The 23,526-nt window shown below is 51.4% G+C and overlaps 3 protein-coding genes across 6 annotated transcripts; 2 read left to right on the forward strand and 1 right to left on the reverse strand.

Annotated features, from left to right (window-relative positions):
* Positions 1-1,867: 1,867 nt before the first annotated feature.
* On the reverse strand, positions 1,868-5,200 carry LOC136967515 (endothelin receptor type B-like). Of its 2 annotated transcripts, none has more exons than XM_067261330.1 (8): positions 5,040-5,200; positions 4,206-4,829; positions 3,880-4,007; positions 3,513-3,711; positions 3,051-3,203; positions 2,828-2,961; positions 2,574-2,682; positions 1,868-2,019 (listed from the first exon to the last, which is right to left on the reverse strand). In XM_067261330.1, the coding sequence occupies exons 2-8, from the start codon at positions 4,716-4,718 to the stop codon at positions 1,918-1,920; spliced, it is 1,338 nt and encodes a 445-aa protein (XP_067117431.1). In that variant the 5' UTR covers positions 4,719-4,829; positions 5,040-5,200; the 3' UTR covers positions 1,868-1,917. The 2 variants fall into 2 exon arrangements, with proteins under 2 accessions (XP_067117431.1, XP_067117432.1); XM_067261331.1 differs by having other exon boundaries at positions 1,870-1,954.
* A 1,335-nt stretch (positions 5,201-6,535) lies between these two features.
* Positions 6,536-10,587, forward strand: ttc29 (tetratricopeptide repeat domain 29). Its single transcript, XM_067261339.1, has 12 exons — positions 6,536-6,659; positions 6,843-7,018; positions 7,169-7,246; positions 7,467-7,526; positions 7,615-7,778; positions 7,974-8,159; positions 8,245-8,457; positions 8,611-8,696; positions 9,185-9,276; positions 9,377-9,500; positions 9,972-10,199; positions 10,350-10,587. Exons 2-12 carry the CDS (start codon positions 6,903-6,905, stop codon positions 10,383-10,385), a joined length of 1,383 nt encoding a protein of 460 aa, XP_067117440.1. The 5' UTR covers positions 6,536-6,659; positions 6,843-6,902; the 3' UTR covers positions 10,386-10,587.
* A 148-nt stretch (positions 10,588-10,735) lies between these two features.
* slc10a7 (solute carrier family 10 member 7) lies at positions 10,736-16,791 on the forward strand. Of its 3 annotated transcripts, XM_067261341.1 has the most exons (13): positions 10,736-10,965; positions 11,788-11,870; positions 12,823-12,959; positions 13,260-13,335; positions 13,422-13,460; positions 13,551-13,586; positions 14,606-14,689; positions 14,793-14,958; positions 15,124-15,175; positions 15,306-15,379; positions 15,499-15,644; positions 15,758-15,802; positions 16,163-16,785. In XM_067261341.1, the coding sequence occupies exons 1-12, from the start codon at positions 10,866-10,868 to the stop codon at positions 15,776-15,778; spliced, it is 1,014 nt and encodes a 337-aa protein (XP_067117442.1). In that variant the 5' UTR covers positions 10,736-10,865; the 3' UTR covers positions 15,779-15,802; positions 16,163-16,785. The 3 variants fall into 3 exon arrangements, 2 of the variants coding, with proteins under 2 accessions (XP_067117442.1, XP_067117441.1); XM_067261340.1 differs by lacking the exon at positions 15,758-15,802 and having other exon boundaries at positions 16,163-16,791; XR_010879502.1 differs by lacking the exons at positions 15,499-15,644; positions 15,758-15,802; positions 16,163-16,785 and having other exon boundaries at positions 14,793-15,001; positions 15,306-15,382.
* The last annotated feature ends 6,735 nt before the right edge of the window (positions 16,792-23,526 follow it).

Raw genomic sequence — 23,526 nt, forward strand, 5'->3', positions numbered from 1 at the left:
TTTCTTTCTCGTTGCGGCGCGAGCTCCTCCAGCAGGTGAGCGGTGGACCGAACATCCACGAGAGACAGAGGCCAGAGGATCGCCGCATGGTCCTAGTGCCGTACCGCTCCACAGTAGACGGAATGAACTCGCATAATAAGGTGTGGTACCGACAGATTTGAGAGATAGATGATAAGAGGTAGAGAGATGGATATATGGAGATATAGAGATAGAAATGTAGAGAGATTGAGACAGTGATAGATTGAGAGATGGAGAAAGAGCTAGAGATAGAATGATAGAGAGAGAGATAGATAGATAGAGAGATGGAGACAATAGAGAGCCTGTGCAGTGTCACCAGAACACCACAGGGGGCGCTGTGTGAATTCTGCAGTGCCAGGGATGATACCTGGACACACATGCAGACATAAACAAGTTTCCTTCATTGTTATATAAGCTTTATTATCATCAGAGGACATGAGTCACTGGCACAGCACACAGACTGGGTGTGTGTCTCTGGAGAGGACAGGAGAGGAGGACAGGAGAGAGAAATGTGGGAAGAGCCAGAAAAGGGGGATGGGCTAAACCAGCGATTCCCATCCAGTGGGCTGCGGTCCACTAGTGGTGTGCTAGGGTAATATTGGTGAGCTGCCAAACCAATGAAAACTAAAGTATGAAAAAAGAACCGGAAAACAATATTCATGATTGCTACCACCCTACGCACCGTGCTACCACCCTACGCGCCCTGCTACCACACTAGGAGCCCTGCTACCACCCTACGCGCCCTGCTACCACACTAGGAGCCCTGCTACCACCCTACGCACCCTGCTACCACCCTACGCGCCCTGCTACCACCCTACGCACCGTGCTACCACACTAGGAGCCCTGCTACCACCCTACGCACCCTGCTACCACCCTACGCGCCCTGCTACCACCCTACGCACCGTGCTACCACACTAGGAGCCCTGCTACCACACTACGCGCCCTGCTACCACCCTACGCGCCCTGCTACCACCCTACGCGCCCTGCTACCACCCTACGCGCCCTGCTACCACCCTAGGCACCCTGCTACCACCCTACGCGCCCTGCTACCACACTAGGAGCCCTGCTACCACCCTACGCGCCCTGCTACCACCCTACGCGCCCTGCTACCACCCTAGGCACCGTGCTACCACACTAGGAACCCTGCTACCACACTACGCACCGACGCTGCCCGGTTCACACACACAGCTCTGTAACGTCTAATATGGAAAGTTGTGTTTCTCTGTGTTTTACGGTGCGGTTTGCTCAGTTCCCCTCGGGCAGCGGTGGGGGAGACAAACCCAGAGAGAGACACAGGAAGAGAGTGGGGGAGAGACAGAGAGGGGAGGGGAGGGAGAGGGGGGAGAGAGAGGGGGGAAGTGACAGGGGGACTAGTTGAGAACAAGCAGAGAGGTTTGTTCCATATTAGTTTCATATGGTAACCACATGAGACATTTGTGTGTGTGTACGTCTAATTGGATGCTGCACAGTGGAAATCTAATCAAATCAGATTTACAACTTTTTCCTCATACAACCCCCCCCCCAACACACACACACACACACACAACCAGATGTATAGAAAGGGAGGCCACTGGTTCATAAGTAAAATAACTTTATTTCCAAAAGATTCCCTGTGACAGACAGCTGAGAGACTGGTGGAGCCTCCACTAACGGGCCAGAATACATCTGAGTAAAACATCAAATAGAATCATATTTATTATCTATCTGATGATGATGAATGATCATTTTTTATCAAATATTATATAACACTTATGGAAATAACATATCATCTACATGATAATTATCTAAGCACTTTATAGTGGCCTCTCTCACACACACACACACACACACACACACACACACACACACACACACACACACACACACACACACACACCCCCCGGCATGGCCAGTCTGGGTTCAGCGCTGGTCCAGGTCATGGTTCTTGTGCAGGAAGCTGGGGGTGATGGGAACCACACTGTTTACCACAGAAGAAGAATCACACCAACAACACAGACAGGACTGGGAGAGAGAGGGAGAGAGGGGGAGAGAGAGACAGAGTACTGAATTAACGAACATATTCTTTTCCTCAACAGCTCCTCCCTCTCTCTCCTCTCTCCTTCCTCCCTCCCTCTCTCTCTTCTCTCCCTCTCTCTCCTGTCTCCTTCCTCCCTCCCTCTCTCTTCTCTCCCTCTCTCTCTTCTCTCCCTCTCTCTCCTCTCTCCTTCCTCCCTCCCTCTCTCTCTTCTCTCCCTCTCTCTCCCCTCTCCCTCTCTCTCCTCTCTCCTTCCTCCCTCCCTCTCTCTCTTCTCTCTCTTCTCTCCCTCTCTCTCCTCTCTCCTTCCTCCCTCTCTCCCTCCACTATCACATGACGTAATTATAATTAGAACATCCCTTCCTGGAACATGGCACTGTTTGGATCACACTTAAACACACACACACATACAAACACACACACACATATAAACACACACACTCTCACATGTTATCCATGTAGCAGATCTTTTTATCCAAAGCAGAAATATACACACACACACACTCCCTCTGTATATTTATCCACACACACACAGTCCTACCTTGAAGCAGTTTTTGAACTTCTTGCTGACCAAGTAGAGGATGATGGGATTGATGCAGGAGTTTACAGTGGCCAGGTTTATACTGAGATAGTCCAGCACCAACAGGAAACTACACACACACACACACACACACAGAGTTAGTGGGTTTATGCTTGTGTGTGTATGTTTGTGTGTACGTGTGTTTGTGTGTGTGTGTGTACGTGTGTGTGTGCGTGTGTGTGTACGTGTGTGCGTGTGTGTGTGTGTGTGCCTACTTGAGCAGCTCACAGCGGCCAGCGTCGTGGGAGGAGTAGAGCATCTTCTTCAGGATCCGGCTGAGATGGAGAGGAAACCAGCAGAGAGCGAAGATCACCACCAGACTGAAGACGGCCTTCGCTACCTCTCTCCTCTGAGGGGAGAGGGGAGAGGATAGGGGATTATAGGACGGGTGCTTGTGAGGTCAGAGAGTGTGTGTGTGTAATGTGTGGATGTGTGTACCTGTTTCAGGTGTTCGCTGAGAGCTATGCAGAGGCTGCCCTTGCGATGACGTAACATCTCGCAGGTCATCAGGCTGTAGAACAGCCCGGAACACGCCAGCGGAATGCAGAAATAGAACCCAAACAGCCACCAGTCCTTTGCATCCCGGTAGAACTGGAACACAACGGAGAGTTCTAGAACACGCGACTGGAGCACACTTCTAGGATCTGGAACTTTCAGACTAAAACATTCTAGAAGCATTTTGATGGTCCAGGGCTAGTACTGGGCTGCATGCCAAAGAGCAATTAGATGTTCCTTTCTACAGCCTGTTTACACTCACTCACACACACACACCTACACACACCTACACACACACACACACACACACACAGAGCTGAACAGTGTTTACTCTAGATCTGCATCCGATAGATTGCAGGCAGGGAACACACACACAGGACACATATTAACCCCCCCCGCGCTCACCGTCAAGAAGGGGGATTGTGGGTAGAGCATGCAGGTGTGCATAGAGGTGTTCCTGTAGGAGAAGGTGACCACAGTGAAGCCCAGTGCTTCAGGCACCGCTAGCAGCATGGACAGCAGCCAGATGCAGCAGATCTCCACCGCCGTGGACCTGGGGACCCCCACAGCCTGCACCCTGCTCCACGAGGTCACCGCCCGGTACCTGCACACACACGCACACACACAGCACACACACACAGTACACACACACGCAGTCCCCACACACAGTACACACACACGCAGTACACATACGTACACACACAGATACACAGACATCAGAATGAGTTTACAGAACAATAATTTGTGTAGGTGTATTCTGTGTGTGTGTTACCTGTCAACACTGAGGAAACACAGGTTGAGCACGGTGATTCCCACGGAGGTCTTCTGCAGGAAGGGAACCATCTTACACAGGAACACTCCCAGAGAGGAACCTGCAAAGGGCCAGCGCATCACCAGCAGCTACACACACCACACACACACACCACACACACACCACACACACACACACAGAAGACTGTCAGCAGTTTGTTGTGTCATCATTAGTGTAGCTCTCAGCACCCAAACCATGAGGTGTGTGTTTCTATGTCTGTGCATGTTTGTGAGTGTTTCTATGCATGTGTGTGTGTGTTTCTACGTGTGTGTGTGTGCACGCCCCACCTTGTAGATGTTGATGGGGATGTCGATGGTGATGTAGATGAGGTCTCCCAGGGCCAGGCTGGCGATGAGGGCGTTGGGCCCGGTCCTCATGGACCTGTTCTGGTACAGGATCCTCAGCAGGGTGCCGTTCCCCACCACGCCCACCACAAAGATCACCAAGCCCAGCGCGCTGTTCACATACTTGAAGGCTGTCTTTATAGACATGGCCTGCAGGCAGCTGGGGGGCGCTAGAGAGCGCAGGGGAACACCAGACACGTTGTTGGAGGAGGAGAGATGTGCAGGCTTGTCTCCAGCAGGAGAGGCTTGGTGTGCCCCAGGGAGTGGGAGGGTTCCTGGGGAGGAGGTGATGGGGTGAGAGGGGTCAGGCTCTAGGACCCAGGGGGAGTCTGTACCACTGAGAAAGGCTGGATGGTTGTCACTCATCAGCCAATCAGAGGGCTCCGTCTCAGTCTGGTTGCCATGGCAGCGTCCCAGAGCAGCCAGTAACAGCACCAAGCCCAGCAGGGGAACCATGTCGTACTGAACCACAGAACCCTCTCTGGTTGTAGATGTTCCACTAAACCCAGGCAGGAACTCTCTGGTGAGGTCCTGTCCTCAGTAGAACCTGGAGGAACACAGTAGAACCTGGAGGAGGAACAGAGCAAGGGTTTCATCCAGTAATAAGTTAGTTTATAAGAAGGTTAATATGTTTACAACAAGGGTAGTTGGTTTATAAAAAGGTTAGTATGTTAACAACAAGGCTAGTTGGTTTATAAAAAAGGTTAGTATGTTTACAACAAGGCTAGTTTTATGAAAAGGTTAGTCTACAAGAAGGTTTGTTGGTTTGTCTCTTACCTGTCTGATGTATGGTCTCCGGGCCGGTCAGGCGCAAACCAGGGAGCTGCTAATAAGAGAGAGAAAGAGAGAGAGAGAGAGAGAAAGAAAGAGAGGGAGACAGGGTGGGTGGAGGAGAAGAGGAGAGACTGAGAGACACGAAGAGAAAGAGTGGAGTAGAGAAGTTCTTCCTGAACTGAGAGACCAGAATTCTGTCACCCAGTTTTCTCTCCCTCTGCCAGATGGGACTACCCCTACCCTCTCTCTCTCTCCTCTCTCTCTCTCCCCCCTCTGTTCCTACTTGGCCCCTCACCACTTCAAGAGAGATAATATATATATATACCCCTGCCCCCTTACACACTCACAATGTTACAGATAAAACAATCTGCTAAATTAAACTTGTTAACTTTTCTTTTATTGGCTGAACAAATCACACATCATAGAATTCTTTCTTTTTTTTATATAGTGAGGGAAAATCTGCTTTGAATGTTTGTGTGGGTGTGTGTGTGTCTGCATGTCTACGGTCACGTAGAGACTTATCTATTTATGCCCATCTTGACTTCCATAAAATAAACAACTCCATGATGTGAAGGGAGGAGAAAGGCTGGGGCAGGAGAGAGAGGAGAGAGACTATTTCATGAGTGTCATCATTTATATGATACTATATACATGTTTCACTAATTGAATATTTTACACAAATATCTGTACTTTCTACTTCTTACACTTTAAAGCCATGCTTGTTACTTTAGTTTTAATCTGCATGATCAATATTATTTCTTGTCATTGCACTTTTTTTCATTTCACGCACAGCCAACGTAAACTACTCTAAGCTACCATGGAGCAGGGCAGAAGGCAACAAAAAAAGAATAAAACATTTTAAAAATACATGAATAAAAACTTTTAAAAAGTTGAACAATGACATCCTACATTTTCTAGAAATATAGGTTTTGAAAGGTTGAAAACATATTTTCGAAAAAAAGTTTATAAAGGTTCAAAAAATAAAACCGGAAAAATGTTTTACAATAAAAGTTGCAAAAACAATAGAAACTCCACTAAAACTCCAGTAACACAAACATCTTTGATCCTGATTAATTTCCACCAGGGTTACTGGTATCTGTAGTTTTTATGACTTCTGTAGTTTTATTGCTGTCACACCAATAAGAAAGTACATGTGTTTTCTTTCAGTCAGACTTCAGTGCTTCCTTTTCTCAACACATGGAAATAGATACAGAGCACACGCACACACACACACACACACACACACACACACACACACACACACACACACACACACACACACACACACACCACACTTCTATTCTAACACACTGCCTGCACACTGTCTCCCAATGTGTGACTGCATTGGTGTCTTAAGTTAAAGTGAAGTGCAAAGTAATAGAATTACTATTTTCCTTGTTTCCGCATCAATTTGTAGGTCAAACGAGGCTAAACAATCCAGAGTCCAGTGGGGAAAAAGTTTCCCGGAAACGTTGCCATAGCAGCAGCGTTCTTATGGCCACCAGCACACATGAACCGAGGAGCTAGAGCTAACAACTAGTAGGCTAACTAAGTTTTGCTAACTTCTAAAACTCTCATTATGACTTAGGGGTCGAATATACTGACTTCAAGTCATTAAGTCAGGTAATTATTGTATGTAGATTAGAAATCAAACAGGCTGTTTAAAAAAAAATGTACTTCAACTTTGATTCTTCTGAACTGCAATTTAAAAACGAAGATAGCCTAACTCTACCTATAAAGTCTGGGATTGTGTGTAGACTACATGTGTAAAAAAAATCATGAGTAATACACCACTGTTGTTTGCAGTTTGACAGCAAACCCAACATTTGAAGTCGCTATCCACCATCGTAAATCGGGAGAGAGAAGATGAGTGCAGCCGGCGTCGCTCCGCAGCAGAAAGTTAGAACTACAACTCTACCGAATATCAACAGAACCGAGACGGAGCCTCTTCCTCGAGGGTCGACGACTCCCCGGTGGAACAGGTCAGCTCGGGCCGTGTACGGTAACCAGACAGCGGGGTTGACCTAAACCCAAAGTGTCGAGAATGTAGACTAAGGATACAGTCCATTTGGATAAAAGAGTCTCTAAAAAAATACTATGTAAAACATTTAAATGGACAAATCTGTGTTTAGAGCTCAGACGAAGAAGACAGACACAGAATCATCGGAGAGATGCCGCGCGCCCACCGTGTCCAGAGGGGAGGTCGCCTCGTGAGTATGGCCGTGCACCGCGAGGACGATCTTACTCACGCGGTTACCGAAGAGATACTCTGTCTCCTGCTTCAATAATAGCTTTGAACTATCTTCTCTCTCTCTCTCTCTCTCTCTCTCTCTCTCTCTCTCTCTCTCTCTCTCTCTCTCTCTCTGTGTCTCTGTCTCTGTCTCTCTCTCTGTCTCTCTCTCTGTCTCTCTCTCTGTCTCTGTATCTCAGGTTCAGGAACAGTTTAAAACAGAATATATGTGTTGCTATGCTGAGTGAAGGCTTTCACAGGTGAGACCCCTGTTACATATACACACTGTACACACACACACACACACACACACAGAGAGACAGGTGTGTAGCTCTAACTCCCCCCCAGGTCGTTCTCTGAGCTGTGGTCTCTGCTGTGCTGCTGGAGGGAGGCCAGGCTGGCTGCTGGTCCTGGGTCAGCTCTCTGGCTGCAGCGCCCCCTGGAGGAACAGCCACACAAGATGCACATGCTACACACACACCTCACCCTGGCAGAGGCTGCTCAGAGGAGAGGTACACACACACACACACACACACACACACAAACTCTACTTTGTGTGTGTATATACTGTATGCGTGTGTGTATGCAGTGTGTCTATATACTGTGTGTGTATGCTGTGTGTATATATCCTGTGTGTGTGTGTGTGTGTATGCAGTGTGTCTATATACTCTGTGTATGCTGTGTGTATATACCCTGTGTGTGTGCAGGAGCATGGGCGGAGGTGTACGACAGCCAGCTGTTCCTGGCGAGGTTCTTCAGCTCCCCGGAGGACTCCTGGCTGAGCCGGCACTTCCAGCAGGCCGGCTTGGCCTCGTCTCGCAGAGTCAGCCTGGACTCAGGCCGCAGAGAGGCCCAGGCCTGCGCTAACATGGGCCGCCTGTGTCTGGAGCAGGGTACACACACACACGCACTCAGATACACACACACATATACACACACACAGATACATGACGTGTGTAGTTCATGTTTCCCTCCCAGGTCAGCTGGACCAGGCCAGGGAGTACTACGAGTGTTTCCGTCGGCGTGCGCTGGGCCGGGCGTGGCAGGGGGAGGACGGGGTGTCCCTGTACTCTCAGGCCTGTCAGGGCCTCTGCCTGGTCTACGGCCAGCAGGCACAGCGCCTCCTGCTGGCGGGACATGACCAGCACGCTGTGGAGACGCTCACCCTGGCCTTCTGCACGGCCCAGGAAGGTACCGCAGCATACACACACTACAGGCCTCTATGTGGAGAGATATATGTCTACAAATACTACCTGTGTTTATATAACTCTATTTCCTATCTATGTGTATATACAAAACTATAACTACTGTATAGATATATATATCCTGTGTGTGTAACTGAAGCGGGGGACAGGAAGACTGAGGGGGAGGCGGCCTATCGTGTGGGACTGGCCTATCAGCGCATAGGAGACCAGCAGGCGGCAAAGAAGGTGTGTTTATGGTGTGTGTGTTTGTCATAGATGGAATGAAGTTACAGAATTTGCTGAATAACAGTTTGATGTGTCTGTCTGTGGTGTGTGTGTGGGTGGTGTGTGTGTGTGGTGTGTGTGTGTGTGGGTGGTGTGTGTGTGTGGTGTGTGTGTGTGGTGTGTGTGTGTGTGTGGGTGGTGTGTGTGTGTGGTGTGTGTGTGTGTGGGTGGTGTGTGTGTGTGGTGTGTGTGTGTGTGGTGTGTGTGTGGGTGGTGTGTGTGTGTGGTGTGTGTGTGTGTGTGTGTGTGGTGTGTGTGTGTGTGGTGTGTGTGTGGGTGGTGTGTGTGTGTGTGGGTGGTGTGTGGGTGGTGTGTGTGTGTGTGGGTGGTGTGTGTGTGTGGTGTGTGTGTGTGGGTGGTGTGTGGGTGGTGTGTGTGTGTGTGGGTGGTGTGTGTGTGTGGGTGGTGTGTGTGTGTGGTGTGTGTGTGTGTGGTGTGTGTGTGGCCAGTTCCTGAACATGTACATGGAGGTCTGTTCAGACCTGGGAGATGCAGCTGGCCTTGGGAAGGCCTACAAAGCTATCGCCAAGTCTCTGGAGAGGTACACACACACACACACACAGTCTCACACATACATTTGAACACTTTATTACATATGGTCTGTGCTCCACCATATGCCAAGTGTGTGTGTGTGTGTCCAGTGAGGGACAGTCAGATGAGATGATCCGCTACCTGGAGATGTTTGCTGAAGTCTCTCAGAGCAGCAACCTTCAGACCAACCTGCAGGAAGCATGTACCTGCCTGGGACACGTCTACACTGAGATGGTGAGAGGGGAGGGGGGGAGGGGAGGGAGGAGGGAGGGAGGGGAGGGGGGAGGGAGGGAGGGAGGGAGGGAGGGGAGGGGAGGGGAGGGGGGGAGGGGAGGGGAGGGGGGAGGGAGGGGAGGGGAGGGGAGGGAGGAGGGGAGGGAGGAGGGGAGGGGGGAGGGAGGGAGGGAGGGGAGGGGAGGGGAGGGGAGGGGAGGGGAGGGGAGGGGGGAGGGGAGGGAGGGAGGGAGGGAGGGAGGGAGGGGAGGGGGGAGGGGAGGGGGGAGGGGAGGGAGGGAGGGGGGGAGGGGGGGAGGGGAGGGAGGAGGGGAGGGGAGGGGGGGGAGGGGAGGGGGGAGGGGGGAGGGGAGGGGGGAGGGAGGGGGGGGGGGACCCTAACCCTATCAAAGAGAGAGAGAGGGACGTTACATACTTAGGTTTTGAAACCCGGTATATTTTTTCAATCTTTCAAAACCTCTTTTCCCCCAGGGCCAGCAGGAGAGGGGGTGTGGCTACCTCGAGAGGAGCTACCAGCTGGCCTGTGACCTGGGCGAGGTGCCTCTCCTGCAGAGGGCCCAGGTCGTCCTGGGCAACGCACGTGCTCAGAGCATGGCCAGGAAGTACGCAGGCCATGTGGAGGCGGGGCTTCACAGGGATCTGTTCATTCTCACTTCCTGGAAGGACAGGCGTGATTGGCCCTCGATCCCGACCCTGAACGTGAGTGGCGGGTTGCTGAACCGTTGGAACGTTCGATGGGGAAACTTTCATGTTCTGATGGTTGTTGGTGGTGTTAATGCTAATGATCTGTCTGTCTCCCTACCTGTTTGTCTTCCTGTCTGTCTGTGTACCTGCCCGTCTGTCTGACAGAGGGGAAAGGAAGAGGAGGAAGAGGGTGATGGATGAGGAAGGAGGATGATTTAGTTGATGATAAAAACAATAAAAAAGAGAAATGACAGTAAAAAGTCATTAAACGTCATTTTATTTGCACAAGAAACATGGCAGTGATGTGACACGTAATGACTGCAATAGGAGCGCATGACTGATTTCATAAACATAACAATTATCGTCAGTGGTCAGAAGAGAATGTGTATAATTCCGCCCGTCCCTGGACTGCAGTGGTAAGCTGATATGAAGACAATGTGCTGCACACGCGCCTCGCCTTCCTGTTAGACCCGCACATCGCCTGAGAAAACACGCGCTCCTACTACAGGTATTACGGCGCTGCGCTCATGTGTCAGGAAGTCAACGATTAACCACTGCTGTCAGTACGGAGTGTCTTTATCGTCGCGCTACAAACGGTTCCCGTAGACTGGATACCTGTTGTCCGGTGTTGGCTGACTGGGACGACGACGCCGTGGGGGAAGCCGTGTCTCCGGCGGGAACATGGGCATGTTGGCGAGAATACGGAAAGAATGGTTCATTATCGGGATAGTAGCGGTGATCATCTTGGCTAAGCTAGAGCCCAGTGTCGGAGTTAAGGGAGGTGAGTTGAACGTTAAGTGAATGATGGCAGTCACCTAGCTAGCTACAAACGTGTTCTTTAACTTATTTCGAGATATGACAACATTACAATTTCCATTGAACCGTAATTCAACCAGCTACGGATTTTGGTGTGTTGATCAGCCTGTAATGGTAAAGTTCCTCGCGACTTTGTCAGGAGTTGAAACTCAACTTTTTAATAAAACATCCGACCGTCGCCAACCAGAGCTGCTCTTTCAGGAGTAACTCTAGCTGGCACCGATTATTCTGACTGTCGTGATAGTACCGGGGGAGTATGTTTTGTGCCCTAGGCACTAGCATCAGTCGGTGTCTGCGGGCTTATCATCACGGAGACTGTGTGACAGATAAGAAGCATCACCATTACGCTCGCACCTGAGCCGCGCGCTATCCTGATAACACAACCAGTGACTTGTACCGTCCGTCTCCGTGGTCTCGATACCTAGTTAACTACCCTCCTCCTTGCTCCGCTCTACCTGGCTTCCGAGTGACACGTTGCAATCCGGTTGTTAAAACGCGCCCCCGCGGTAGTAGCATGTGAGCGCGCTCCCGGTGTCATGAGCGTCATCTCTCCGCCACCCCGCTGCCCTAGAAACGCACTTGTCATCAGTTATTTAGTATCGCAATTCTAAACTTGGGAGTGTGTGTGTGTGTGTGAGAGAGAGGGAGAGAGAGTACAGCCAGACTCTATTTACCAACATTCTTACCTGTATCCTACCTTCCTCTCCTCCCCTCCCTCCCCTCCCCTCCTCTCTTCTCCCCTCTTCTCTCCTCCCCTCTTCTCTCCTCCCCTCCTCCCCTCCCCCAGGTCCTCTCAGACCAGAGGTAACCATCACCTACTTAGCAGTGTCGGCCATCTTCTTCAACAGCGGTCTGTCCCTGAGGACAGAGGTAGGACACACACACGCCTACTCTCAAAACATACACACTCTGTGTTCCTCCTCCCCCCTGACCCTGTACACGGTGTGTGTGACCCTGTACACGGTGTGTGTGTAACCCTGTACACGGTGTGTGTGACCCTGTACACGGTGTGTGTGACCCTGTATACGGTGTGTGTGACCCTGTACACGGTGTGTGTGACCCTGTACACGGTGTGTGTGACCCTGTACACGGTGTGTGTGACCCTGTACACGGTGTGTGTGACCCTGTATACGGTGTGTGTGACCCTGTACACGGTGTGTGTGACCCTGTACACGGTGTGTGTGACCCTGTATACGGTGTGTGTGACCCTGTATACGGTGTGTGTGACCCTGTACACGGTGTGTGTGACCTGTACACGGTGTGTGTGTAACCCTGTACACGGTGTGTGTGACCCTGTACACGGTGTGTGTGACCCTGTACACGGTGTGTGTGACCCTGTACACGGTGTGTGTGTGACCCTGTACACGGTGTGTGTGACCCTGCACACGGTGTGTGTGACCCTGTACACGGTGTGTGTTCCTGTACACGGTGTGTGTGTGTGTGTGACCCTGTACACGGTGTGTGTGACCCTGTACACAGTGTGTGTGTGTTCCTGTACACGGTGTGTGTGTGTGTGTGTGACCCTGTACACGGTGTGTGTGACCCTGTACACAGTGTGTGTGTGTTCCTGTACACGGTGTGTGTGTGTGTGTGACCCTGTACACGGTGTGTGTGACCCTGTACACGGTGTGTGTGACCCTGTACACGGTGTGTGTGTGTGTGTGTGTTCCTGTACACGGTGTGTGTGTGTGTGTGTTCCTGTACACGGTGTGTGTGTGTGTGTGTGACCCTGCACACGGTGTGTGTGTGTGTGTGTTCCTGTACACGGTGTGTGTGTGTGTGTGTGTTCCTGTACACAGTGTGTGTGTGTGTGTTCCTGCAGGAGTTGGCCAGTGCCGTGCTTCATGTCCGCCTGCATGTGCTGGTCCAGGGCTTCACCCTGCTGCTGTTCCCTCTGGCCATGTGTTTGCTGCTGCGCCTGCTGGCCCTGTCCTCCATCAACCCCTGGCTGCTGCAAGGGTACGGGGGGGGGGGGGGGGGGGGGGGACTGTGTGTGTGTGGGGGTGTGTGCAGCAGTGAATGTGTCCTTTATTCAGCTCACTTCTACCTGATGGTTGTCATGAGATACCAGTGTGATCACAAAGCTGCCCTTTCACTAGAAGTACTTCAGGGGTGGAGTGTGTGTGCGTGTGTGTTTGCTTGGTGTACGTGTGGGTGTGTGCGCATGAGTTTATTTTTGTGTGTGCTGGGCGTAGGTGAGTGCGTGTGCTGGGTAGGGTGTATGTCGCCCGGTGATGACATCATCAATGTGCTCCCCAGGCTGCAGACAGTGGGCTGTATGCCTCCTCCTGTGTCCTCCGCCGTCATCCTGACCAAGGCTGTGGGGGGCAACGAGGTACACACACATATACACACACTCACACACACGCACTCACACACACACACATGTCCACGCACATTAACAGTGTGTTACTGTCTTAGGCTGCTGCCATCTTCAACTCTGCCTTCGGGAGTTTCCTGGTGAGACACTCTCTCACACACACGCACACACACACACTTACACACACACATTCTTACACACACACACTAACTGGTGTGTGTCTCTTGCAGGGCATAATGGTCACTCCCATGCTGCTGCTGCTATTCGTAAGTAACCAGAAACACAGAAACAACACCTCTCCTCTCCAGACCGAAACACCACCTCTCCTCTCCAGACAGAAACACCACCTCTCCTCTCAAGACAGAAACACCACCTCTCCTCTCCAGACAGAAACACCACCTCTCCTCTCAAGACAGAAACACCACCTCTCCTCTCAAGACAGAAACACCACCTCTCCTCTCAAGACAGAAACACCACCTCTCCTCTCCAGACAGAAACACCACCTCTCCTCTCCAGACAGAAACACCACCTCTCCTCTCAAGACAGAAACACCACCTCTCCTCTCAAGACAGAAACACCACCTCTCCTCTCCAGACAGAAACACCACCTCTCCTCTCCAGACAGAAACACCACCTCTCCTCTCAAGACAGAAACACCACCTCTCCTTTCAAGACAGAAACACCACCTCTCCTCTCAAGACAGAAACACCACCTCTCCTCTCCAGACAGAAACACCACCTCTCCTCTCCAGACAGAAACACCACCTCTCCTCTCAAGACAGAAACACCACCTCTCCTCAAGACAGAAACACCACCTCTCCTCTCCAGACAGAAACACCACTTTTCCTCTCCAGACAGAAACACCACCTTTCCTCTCCAGACAGAAATACCACCTCTCCTCTCCAGACAGAATTTTTCCTCTTTAGAGAGAAACCCTTCAGTATCTAACACTCCTCTCCACCTCTCCTCCTCATCTCCTCACTACCTCTCTCCTCTCCTCTCCTCCTCTCCACCTCTCTCCTCCTCCTCTCCTCCTCTCCACCTCTCTCCTCCTCCTCTTCTCCTCTCCACCTCTCTCCTCCTCTCCTCCTCTCCTCCTCTCCTCCTCTCCTCCTCTCCTCTCCTCCTCTCTTCCTCTCCTCTCCTCCTCCTCTCCTCCTCCTCTCCTCCTCTCCTCCTCTCCTCTCCTCCTCTCCTCCTCTCCTCTCCTCCTCTCCTCCTCTCCTCCTCTCCTCTCCTCCTCTCCTCCTCTCCTCCTCTCCTCTCCTCCTCTCCTCCTCTCCTCAGCTGGGCTCCTCCTCCTCTGTTCCCTTCTCCTCCATCTTCTCTCAGCTCTTCATGACTGTGGTCGTGCCTCTGGTCCTGGGACAGGTGAGTTATGCGTGTGCATGTACCTACACGTATGTGCATGTGTCTGTTAACAACATGCATGTGTGGGAACTCCTGTGTGTGTATATATGTGTGTGTGTCGTAGCTGTGCAGGAGGTTCCTGAGGGAGTGTCTGGAGAGACGGAAGCTTCCGTTCGGAGCGTTCAGCAGCGCCGTACTCCTCATGATCATCTACACCACCTTCTGTGACACCTTCTCCAACCAAGCCATCGAGCTGGACCACTTCAGCCTGCTGCTCACTGTCCTCATCAGTGAGTCTGTGTGTGTGGGCGGAGGAGGAGGGTGTGTGTGAGAGTGAGTAAGTGAGTGTGTGTGTGTGTGTGTGTGTGTGTGTGAGAGAGAGAAAGCAATTAGTGTTAAACCTGCATGTGTGTTTAAAGTGTGTGTGTGTGTGTGTGTGTCTCTCTGTGCTGCAGTTTTCTCTATCCAGTTGAGCTTCATGCTGTTGATGTTTGCCCTATGTACCCGGTAAGATTATCTCTCTCTCTCACACACACACACACACACACAAACTCTCACACACACCCTTTCATTTGATAAACGCTCCAGCTGCCAGTCCTGTATATGATGTGTGTGTGTGTGTGTGTCTCTCTCTTAGAAGGAGCTCAGGTTTCACTCCTGCAGACACTGTGGCCATCCTCTTCTGCTCCACACACAAGTCCCTAACCCTGGGTAGGTCAATACAACCTTCTGGTACACAACCCTGATGTTTTACTGAGAATATAATTGTACTCTTTCTCCCTCTGCCTGGTCTCCCCCTCACCTCTCTCTGCCTGGTCTCTCCCCTGCAGGTATCCCCATGTTGAAGATCGTGTTTGAGGGATATGAGCAGCTGTCGGTGATCTCTGTTCCTCTGCTGATATACCACCCTGCTCAGATCCTGCTGGGCTCCCTGCTGGTGCCCTCGCTCAGGGCCTGGATGACCAGCCGCCAGAAGGTACACACACACACACTCTCACACACACACACACACTCTCTCACACACACACACACACTCTCACACACACTCTCACACACTCAGGTCTGACTCTGTCCCCTCTCCCCTGCCAGCCTTACCTCCTAGTGAAATAACCCTTTCCAGCTCAGCCAGGCAGAGTGAGTAAAGACACCCACCTCCCTCCCTTCTCTCCTCTCCTCTCCCCATACCCACCCCCACCCGGTCAAAAACAACACTCTGATTGGCTGTTCACCTCACCTCAGTCTGGTGTAATAGATCTAACGGGTTCTCAATAGTCTTAATTACCTCTAATTGGTCTTAATTGCCTCTAATTGGTCTTAATTGCCTCTAATTGGTCTTAATTGCCTCTGATTGGTCTTAATTGGTTGAAGTGGTTTAATGCTGGTCAGAAGGTCTGGCTCTGTTAGGGGCTGTTCTGTCTGCAGGCTGGCAGCGTCCTACACACACCTTCCCCACCAGACGCTAGATCCTGAGACAGTGTGTGTGTGTGTTGCCAGGCGATGAAGCTGACCAGCCTACAGCCCATATGAGGAGGACGACGAGTGAGTCTCCATGACGACCCCAGGTCTGACCCTCCTGTGTGACTGGGGGGACTAACCTGCGTGCCTGGAGGAGGGATACCCCCTAGTGCCTTATCACACCTTCCAGGGACCTCAGCGCGGCTCAGGGATCACAAGTAGTCCCACAAAACAGGATGATTCCATTGTTTGCTTTTCTATACTACGGTCATCTATATTTTTCTATACATTTTTGTTTTCACTGCATCCTGTACAGACAGGAAGCAGAAAGAGTGAATGTTTCCCAGATACAGACCCCCTTCCTGTCTGTCTCTCTAGAGGGTATTCTATATTATTCTAACTTTTTTAAACTTAGTTATATTCAGAAGGATTTTTATTCATGCTGTTACCAAACAAAGAATGTATCAACAACAGCCGGACCAATGACTGTGACCGTTACTGCTGGACAACCAGGAAGTCCCCAGTGCTGGACCAACCAGAGGGCTCCTTGGGTGGAGTTGGGGTTTGGTCTGCACTGTGTGAAGACCCCTGGTTGAGCCCAGGTCAGAGTTCACTCTGAAGGACAGTGTTACCGTGTTACTTTTCCACAAATAAAGAGTGTTGAGTATAGAACAGTGGTGTTGTGTGTCTGTACAGGGTTAGAGAGGGAGAAGGGAGAGAAGGAGGGAGGGAGAGAAGGAGAGGGAGGGAGGGATGGGAGGGGGGAGTGAGAGAAGGAAGAAAGCAGAGGAAATGAGGGAAGGAAAGAGTAAAGGAAGGAGGGAAGGAAAAAGGGAGGGAAGGAAGGAGGAATGAGAGAAGGAGGGAGAGGGGAGTAAAGGAAGAGAAGGAATACAGTAGAGGAAATGAGGGAAGGAAAGAGTGAATGTAGGAGGGAAGGAAGGAAACATACTGTATAGGACACATCCTAAACAGCCTGTAATATTACACATGCAGTTCCCCCTCTGGATCACCAGGGGGCGGTGTAGCGTAAACCAGCTGTGACGACCTGGACTCTAATAATGATCCTGTAGTGCCCTCCACACTCACAGAGCAGACGTGCAGTATTTATTTGATAGAAAGGAATTTATTTAGATGACAAAAACATGAAACACCTAACAACTTGACACATCTTCAAAAGGTCATTAAGAAGCTGTGTGTGTGTGTGTCGGCTCCCAGAAGGGGGTGTGTGTGTGTGTGTGTGTGTCAGCTCCCAGGAGGGGTGTGTGTGTGTGTGTGTGTGTCAGATCCCAGAAGGGGTGTGTGTGTGTGTGTGTCAGATCCCAGGAGGTGTGTGTGTGTGTGTCAGATCCCAGGAGGTGTGTGTGTGTGTGTGTGTCAGCTTCCAGGAGGGGTGAGTATATGGTAGTCAGTGAGCAGCAGGAAGCTGTTCTCCCTGATCCTCCTGACTCTGAGCAGGTCTCCGCACTCCTGCACCCGAACCACCCCGGCCACGCCCCCGGCCACGCCCCCGGCCCCCGCCCCCGGCCCCGCCCCGGTCCAGCCCCCCCAGGGTGACCTGGGTTCGCTTGCCGCAGTACCTCTTATACAGGCAGCGCAGCAGCCATCCCAGCACCAGGACCAGGGTGGCCCAGCAGGCCAGCTGCAGCCCCAGCGTCGGGGCAGGGCCCGGGGGGATGGAGCCCGGGGGGTGGGGTCCTCCATCTGGAGCTCCTGGAGGGGGCCTTCTGGGCGGGGGGACTTCCTGGTGGATGTGTGACCTTTGACCTTTGGTGGTGCCGAGGGGGTGGGGGGGGAGAGGGGAGGGGGGGGCGTGGTGGGAGCGTCGAGGGGCATGGGGGGGCTCCGGGTGAGAGGAGGAGGAGGAGGGAGAGAAGGTAACAGTAAAAGAGGAGAAGGAGGGAGAGGGAGAGGAAAGGGAAGAGAAGGAGAAAGATGGGTCTGAGGTTGGGGTAGCGAGGATAGGGGAGGTGGGAGGGACAGGGTGTGGAGGGGTAGTTAGAGAGTTATCTAGAGGGTGTGGAGGGGTAGTTAGAGAGTTATCTAGAGGCTGGGGAGGGGTAGTTAGAGAGTTATGTAGAGGGTGGGGAGGGGTAGTTAGAGAGTTATCTAGAGGGTGTGGAGGGGTAGTTAGAGAGTTATCTAGAGGGTGTGGAGGGGTAGTTAAAGAGTTATCTAGAGGCTGGGGAGGGGTAGTTAGAGAGTTATCTAGAGGTTTGGGAGGGGTAGTTAGAGAGTTATCTAGAGGGTGTGGAGGGGTAGTTAGAGCGTTATCTAGAGGGTGGGGAGGGGTAGTTAGAAAGTTATCTAGAGGGTGTGGAGGGGTAGTTAGAGCGTTATCTAGAGGATGTGGAGGGGTAGTTATTGAGTTATCTAGAGGCTGGGGAGGGGTAGTTAGAGAGTTATCTAGAGGCTGGGGAGAGGTAGTTAGAGCGTTATCTAGAGGATGTGGAGGGGTAGTTATTGAGTTATCTAGAGGCTGGGGAGGGGTAGTTAGAGAGTTATCTAGAGGCTGGGGAGGGGTAGTTAGAGAGTTATCTAGAGGGTGTGGAGGGGTAGTTAGAGGCTGGGGAGGGGTAGTTAGATAGTTATCTAGATGGTGTGGAGGGGTAGTTAGAGAGTTATCTAGAGGCTTTGGAGGGGTAGTTAGAGAGTTATCTAGAGGCTGGGGAGGGGTAGTTAGAGAGTTATCTAGAGGCTGGGGAGGGGTAGTTAGAGAGTTATCTAGAGGGTGTGGAGGGGTAGTTAGAGAGTTATCTAGAGGCTGGGGAGGGGTAGTTAGAGAGTTATCTAGTGGCTGGGGAGGGGTAGTTAGAGAGTTATCTAGAGGGTGTGGAGGGGTAGTTAGAGGCTGCGGAGGGGTAGTTAGAGAGTTATCTAGAGGCTGGGGAGGGGGTAGTTAGAGAGTTATCTAGAGGGTGGGGAGGGGTAGTTAGAGAGTTATCTAGAGGCTGGGGAGGGGTAGTTAGAGAGTTATCTAGAAGGTGTGGAGGGATAGTTAGAGGCTGGGGAGGGGTAGTTAGAGAGTTATCTAGAGGCTGGGGAGGGGTAGTTAGAGAGTTATCTAGAGGCTTGGGAGGGGTAGTTAGAGAGTTATCTAGAGGGTGGGGAGGGGTAGTTAGAGAGTTATCTAGAGGCTGGGGAGGGGTAGTTAGAGAGTTATCTAGAAGGTGTGGAGGGATAGTTAGAGGCTGGGGAGGGGTAGTTAGAGAGTTATCTAGAGGCTGGGGAGGGGTAGTTAGAGAGTTATCTAGAGGCTTGGGAGGGGTAGTTAGAGAGTTATCTAGAGGCTTGGGAGGGGTAGTTAGAGAGTTATCTAGAGGGTGTGGAGGGGTAGTTAGAGAGTTATCGAGAGGCTGGGGAGGGGTAGTTAGAGGCTGGGGAGGGGTCTTTAGAGGCTGGAGAGGGGTAGTTAGAGGCTGGGGAGGGGTCTTTAGAGGCTGGGGAGGGGAAGTTAGAACGTAGAGAGGCTGAGGAGAGGCAGGTAGAGGCTGGGGAGGCTGGAGAGAGGCAGGTAGAGGCTGGGGAGGTCGTCTTGGGTTGGGGTCCACTTCTGCCTTCTGGGGTCCTGAGGTCCCGGGGCTGCCCACCTCAGTACCTGTCTCACCTGCTGGGGGGGAAACAGACTATCACCATAACAACACACACACGGGTGTTTTATTATTATTATTGTTGTTATTATTATTTGGCAACAGGTTTACCAGCTCCTGGTGTTGCTGAGACAACATGCTTGTCAGAAGGGTGTGAGTGCTCTCCCCCTCCAGTGGTGTTAGCAAGGCCTTCCCAACTACGACTCCCATCATGCACCATGGATGATTTAATCCCAGTCCAGTAAACAAAATAGGACTGTACCACGGTGATGCTGTGTGTGCGTGTGGAGGGGGGGGGGGGGGGGACAGAAGAGAGACAGAAATTAGAAAGTGTAGTATGAGTATCCCCCCCCCCTCCTCCCTCCCTCCCCCCCCCTCCTCCCTCCCCCCCCTCCTCCCTCCCTCCCCCTCCTCCTCCTCCTTCCTCCCTCTCCTCACTAGAAGTGCAGGTCTCCCAGTGTTGTGTCAGGGGCCCTCCAGATGAACGACAGGTGTCTCTTGGCCAGCTTGTCTGAGTGTGTGAGGGCGTCCCCCCCCCCCTGGGCAGCGGAGGGTGTGTGTTCCTGGGGGGGGTCAGCATCCAGGTGCCCCCCACTCGCCCCCCCCCCCTCTCCCCGGGCCTGCAACAGGAAGCCCATGAAGTGTCGCGAACTCCGAACTGTAACTATCATGACAGAGAATACAGTAAACATTAAAAGGTGAGTGAGTGAGTGTGTGTGTGTGTCAGAGATGGGAAAAAACACATACAAATACTTTGTTACATAAGTCGATTTTTCGAGTATCAGCACTTTACTTCACTATTTATTTTCTGACAACCTTCTACTTTCACTGCTTAAATGTTTTACACAAATGTCTGTACTTTCTATTTATTACATTTGAAAGCCAGGCTTGTTACTTTAGTTTTAATCTGTATTTGGTGGCATGATCAATATTATTTATTGTCATTGCTTGCCTTTTTTCATTTCCTGGCTATCACAAACAACAAATGTAAGCTAGTCTACGAAACTACCATGGAGCAAGGCAGAAGGCAACTAGAAAAAAAGTTTTGAAAGTTTGAAAAAATGTATAGTATTTTATTTATTTATTAATGTCTCAATATGATTTGAGGCCCAACAGGTGGTAGTCATGGCTACTGTTTACTTCAGTACATGTCAGAGCCTACACTTCCTTACTTGAGTGAAACAGTGTAGTCACAGTGTAGTCACGGTGTAGTCACAGTGTAGTCACGGTGTAGTCACGGTGTGGTCACGGTGTAGTCACGGTGTAGTCACGGTGACGTCACGGTGAAGTCATGGTGTAGTCACGGTGTAGTCACAGTGTAGTCACAGTGTAGTCACAGTGTAGTCACAGTGTAGTCAGTACATCAACTTTTACCAGTCTTTTTAAACATGAGTATCTGTACTTCTACTTGAGTGAAGGATGTGTGTACTTTTGCCATCTCTGGTGTGTGTGTGTTACCCACCTGTCAGCATGTCCCCAGGCAGGTAGGAGGAGGCGGATGTGCGGAGGGATACGTGGCTGTGCTGGGGATCCTGGGGCTGGGTGCGGATGTGACCGGGACTCATTCCCTGGCAGGAGGTGGGGCTAGCGCCATGGGAGAACCCCATAGTGGGAGGAGCCAGGCAGGAAGACACGCCCATCCATAGGAAAACGGGAAGTAGCATCTTAGCTAACCAAGAGACATGGTCACAGGTAGTTACAGGTTATAGATGATTATCTATCATCACCATCATCACCACCATCATCCCTATCATCATTCTCACTATCATCATCACCATCCTCATCATCATCACCATCACCATCATCATCACCTTGACCACCATCATCACCCCCATCATCATCACCATCATCATCATCATCAGGGTTGTTGACATGAACTAACCTTGTTTCTCTGTCCCCCGATCAGCTTCTTGGTCCAAGTCTGTCTATCTGTTGTGTCTGTGTTCAGCTCTGTAGAAGGTTCTCCTGGGTTCTCAGGCTAGAGGGTTCTCCAGGGTAGAGAGTTCTGTTCAGTAGAAGGTTCTCCTGGGTTCTCAGGGTAGAGGGTTCTGTCGTGTAGCCCCAGATGTCCTGTAGGAGCTGAGGGTGAAGGGACTACCTCTCCTCCTCCCCCCTCCTCCCCCCTCCTCCCCCATACAGGATGTGCACCAGCTGTAGCCACGCCCCTCCAGGATCCTCTCTCTTTTCATCCACTGTTTCTGTTTTAAACTCTACCCCTCTTTTTCTCTACAAATCTTTTTAATTCTATGTTATTATTATTTTTTATTTTTTTACTCTTTACACATGTTTTCACTCTTCCCCATCGCTCTCTCACACAAACACACGTTTAAATCTCACAACAATGCTTTCGTTCCTGGGGTATTCATTTCAAGCCTGCATGTCTGTGTGTGTGTGTGTGTGTGTGTGTGTGTGTGTGTGTCTGTTCATTTGTTTTTTGTATATGTGTGAGTGTGTGTCTGTGTGTCTGTGTGTGTCGCCCTCTGCAGGCCAAGATGGAACCTTGCGTTATACGGGGATGACAAACCTAGAACCTTAAAGCTGTCATCTTAAACACCGCTCTTCCTCTCCTGTTCCTCCTCTCCACCCTCCTCCGCTGTTCCTCTTCCTCCCGTCCTCCTCCCGTCCTCCTCCCCCCCCCCCAGCTGAGAGATGATCTTTACATGATCTCTGAGTGTCTAATTCTGTCAACATATCTCTAAACAGTCTCTAAGCGCTGGTGCGGCGAGCGCGTTAAGGCGCTGTGGCGGGAAGAGGACGTTTAGACACTTCTGCAGATTCATGTTTACACGACAGTCCTGGAGCAACAAAGCATTTCTAAACTGAAGTTGTTTGCCTCGTGTGTAAATACCGAGTGGACTCGCGCTTTAAGACGGTATTCTTATCTGCTGCGCTTGTCTCCTGTCTGTGAGAGAGAGTGCGCGCGCGCGTGCGCGTGTGTCCTCTGTTGCTCTTGCCCTTTGATCCCGTTACGGACCCGCTCGCTCTAGCAACATCATCTCGCCCCGCTTTCTTGTCGCGGGACCCGGGAAGCAGCATCCTACCGACAGTGACTGATCTCGTCTGCCCCGGTGCAGTGCCCTCTCCTCCCACTCCCGGGGACACGGTGAGCGCGGCGACATTTACACCGATCGACTAGGCTACTCTTTCTCCCGTACAAGAGGAAGAATGTAAGAGCGATATGCCCCGGAAAAAGCAGGGACAGCCTCAGCACCTCAGCTCCGGTAAGTGTGTTTGTCGGACTAGCGTTTCTACGTGATCTCCCCCGACCGGTAAGTTCACCGGGGTTACAGATATTACTGGGAAGAATACGGCGCGAGGGGAATGAATATTTCACCTTTTTAGGTCCGCTGCTACCGGCAGCCATGTTGGTACAGAAGCGGGTGAGCCAGCCGTGACACGGGGGCTGACATCAGTAACGGCTCTGTCCGCGAGGATGCGAACCGTCAGTATGACCGGCAGTATTTAGGCAGACAGCCGTTTACGGTATTTTCCTTATTGTCATGTCAGTCGCAAACCGTGATGTTAATCATATGTGTTAGTCAGAGAACACCGGGGAGTCGGATCAAATGTCTAACCCGGTTACCGGGGGTGCACAGTAGGCACACAATGACGGGAGCAGCGCTCGGTGGCGCGCAACCAGTCCGTAGCCTAGATTTACCTCGGTGTAGAGAATAGACGGTTTAACGAGTCTATGTGTCACACCGCGCACGGGTAGCCGTCGGGTTCAACGGTTAGACTACAGCCAGCGCCTCTCTCGTGACCTTGTTCCCTTTTCTAGACGATCACAGAAGGGTTTCCTTGTTCACTTGTTCC

The sequence above is a fragment of the Osmerus mordax genome, chromosome 23 (genome assembly GCF_038355195.1).
Source record: "Osmerus mordax isolate fOsmMor3 chromosome 23, fOsmMor3.pri, whole genome shotgun sequence".
NCBI lineage: Eukaryota > Metazoa > Chordata > Actinopteri > Osmeriformes > Osmeridae > Osmerus > Osmerus mordax.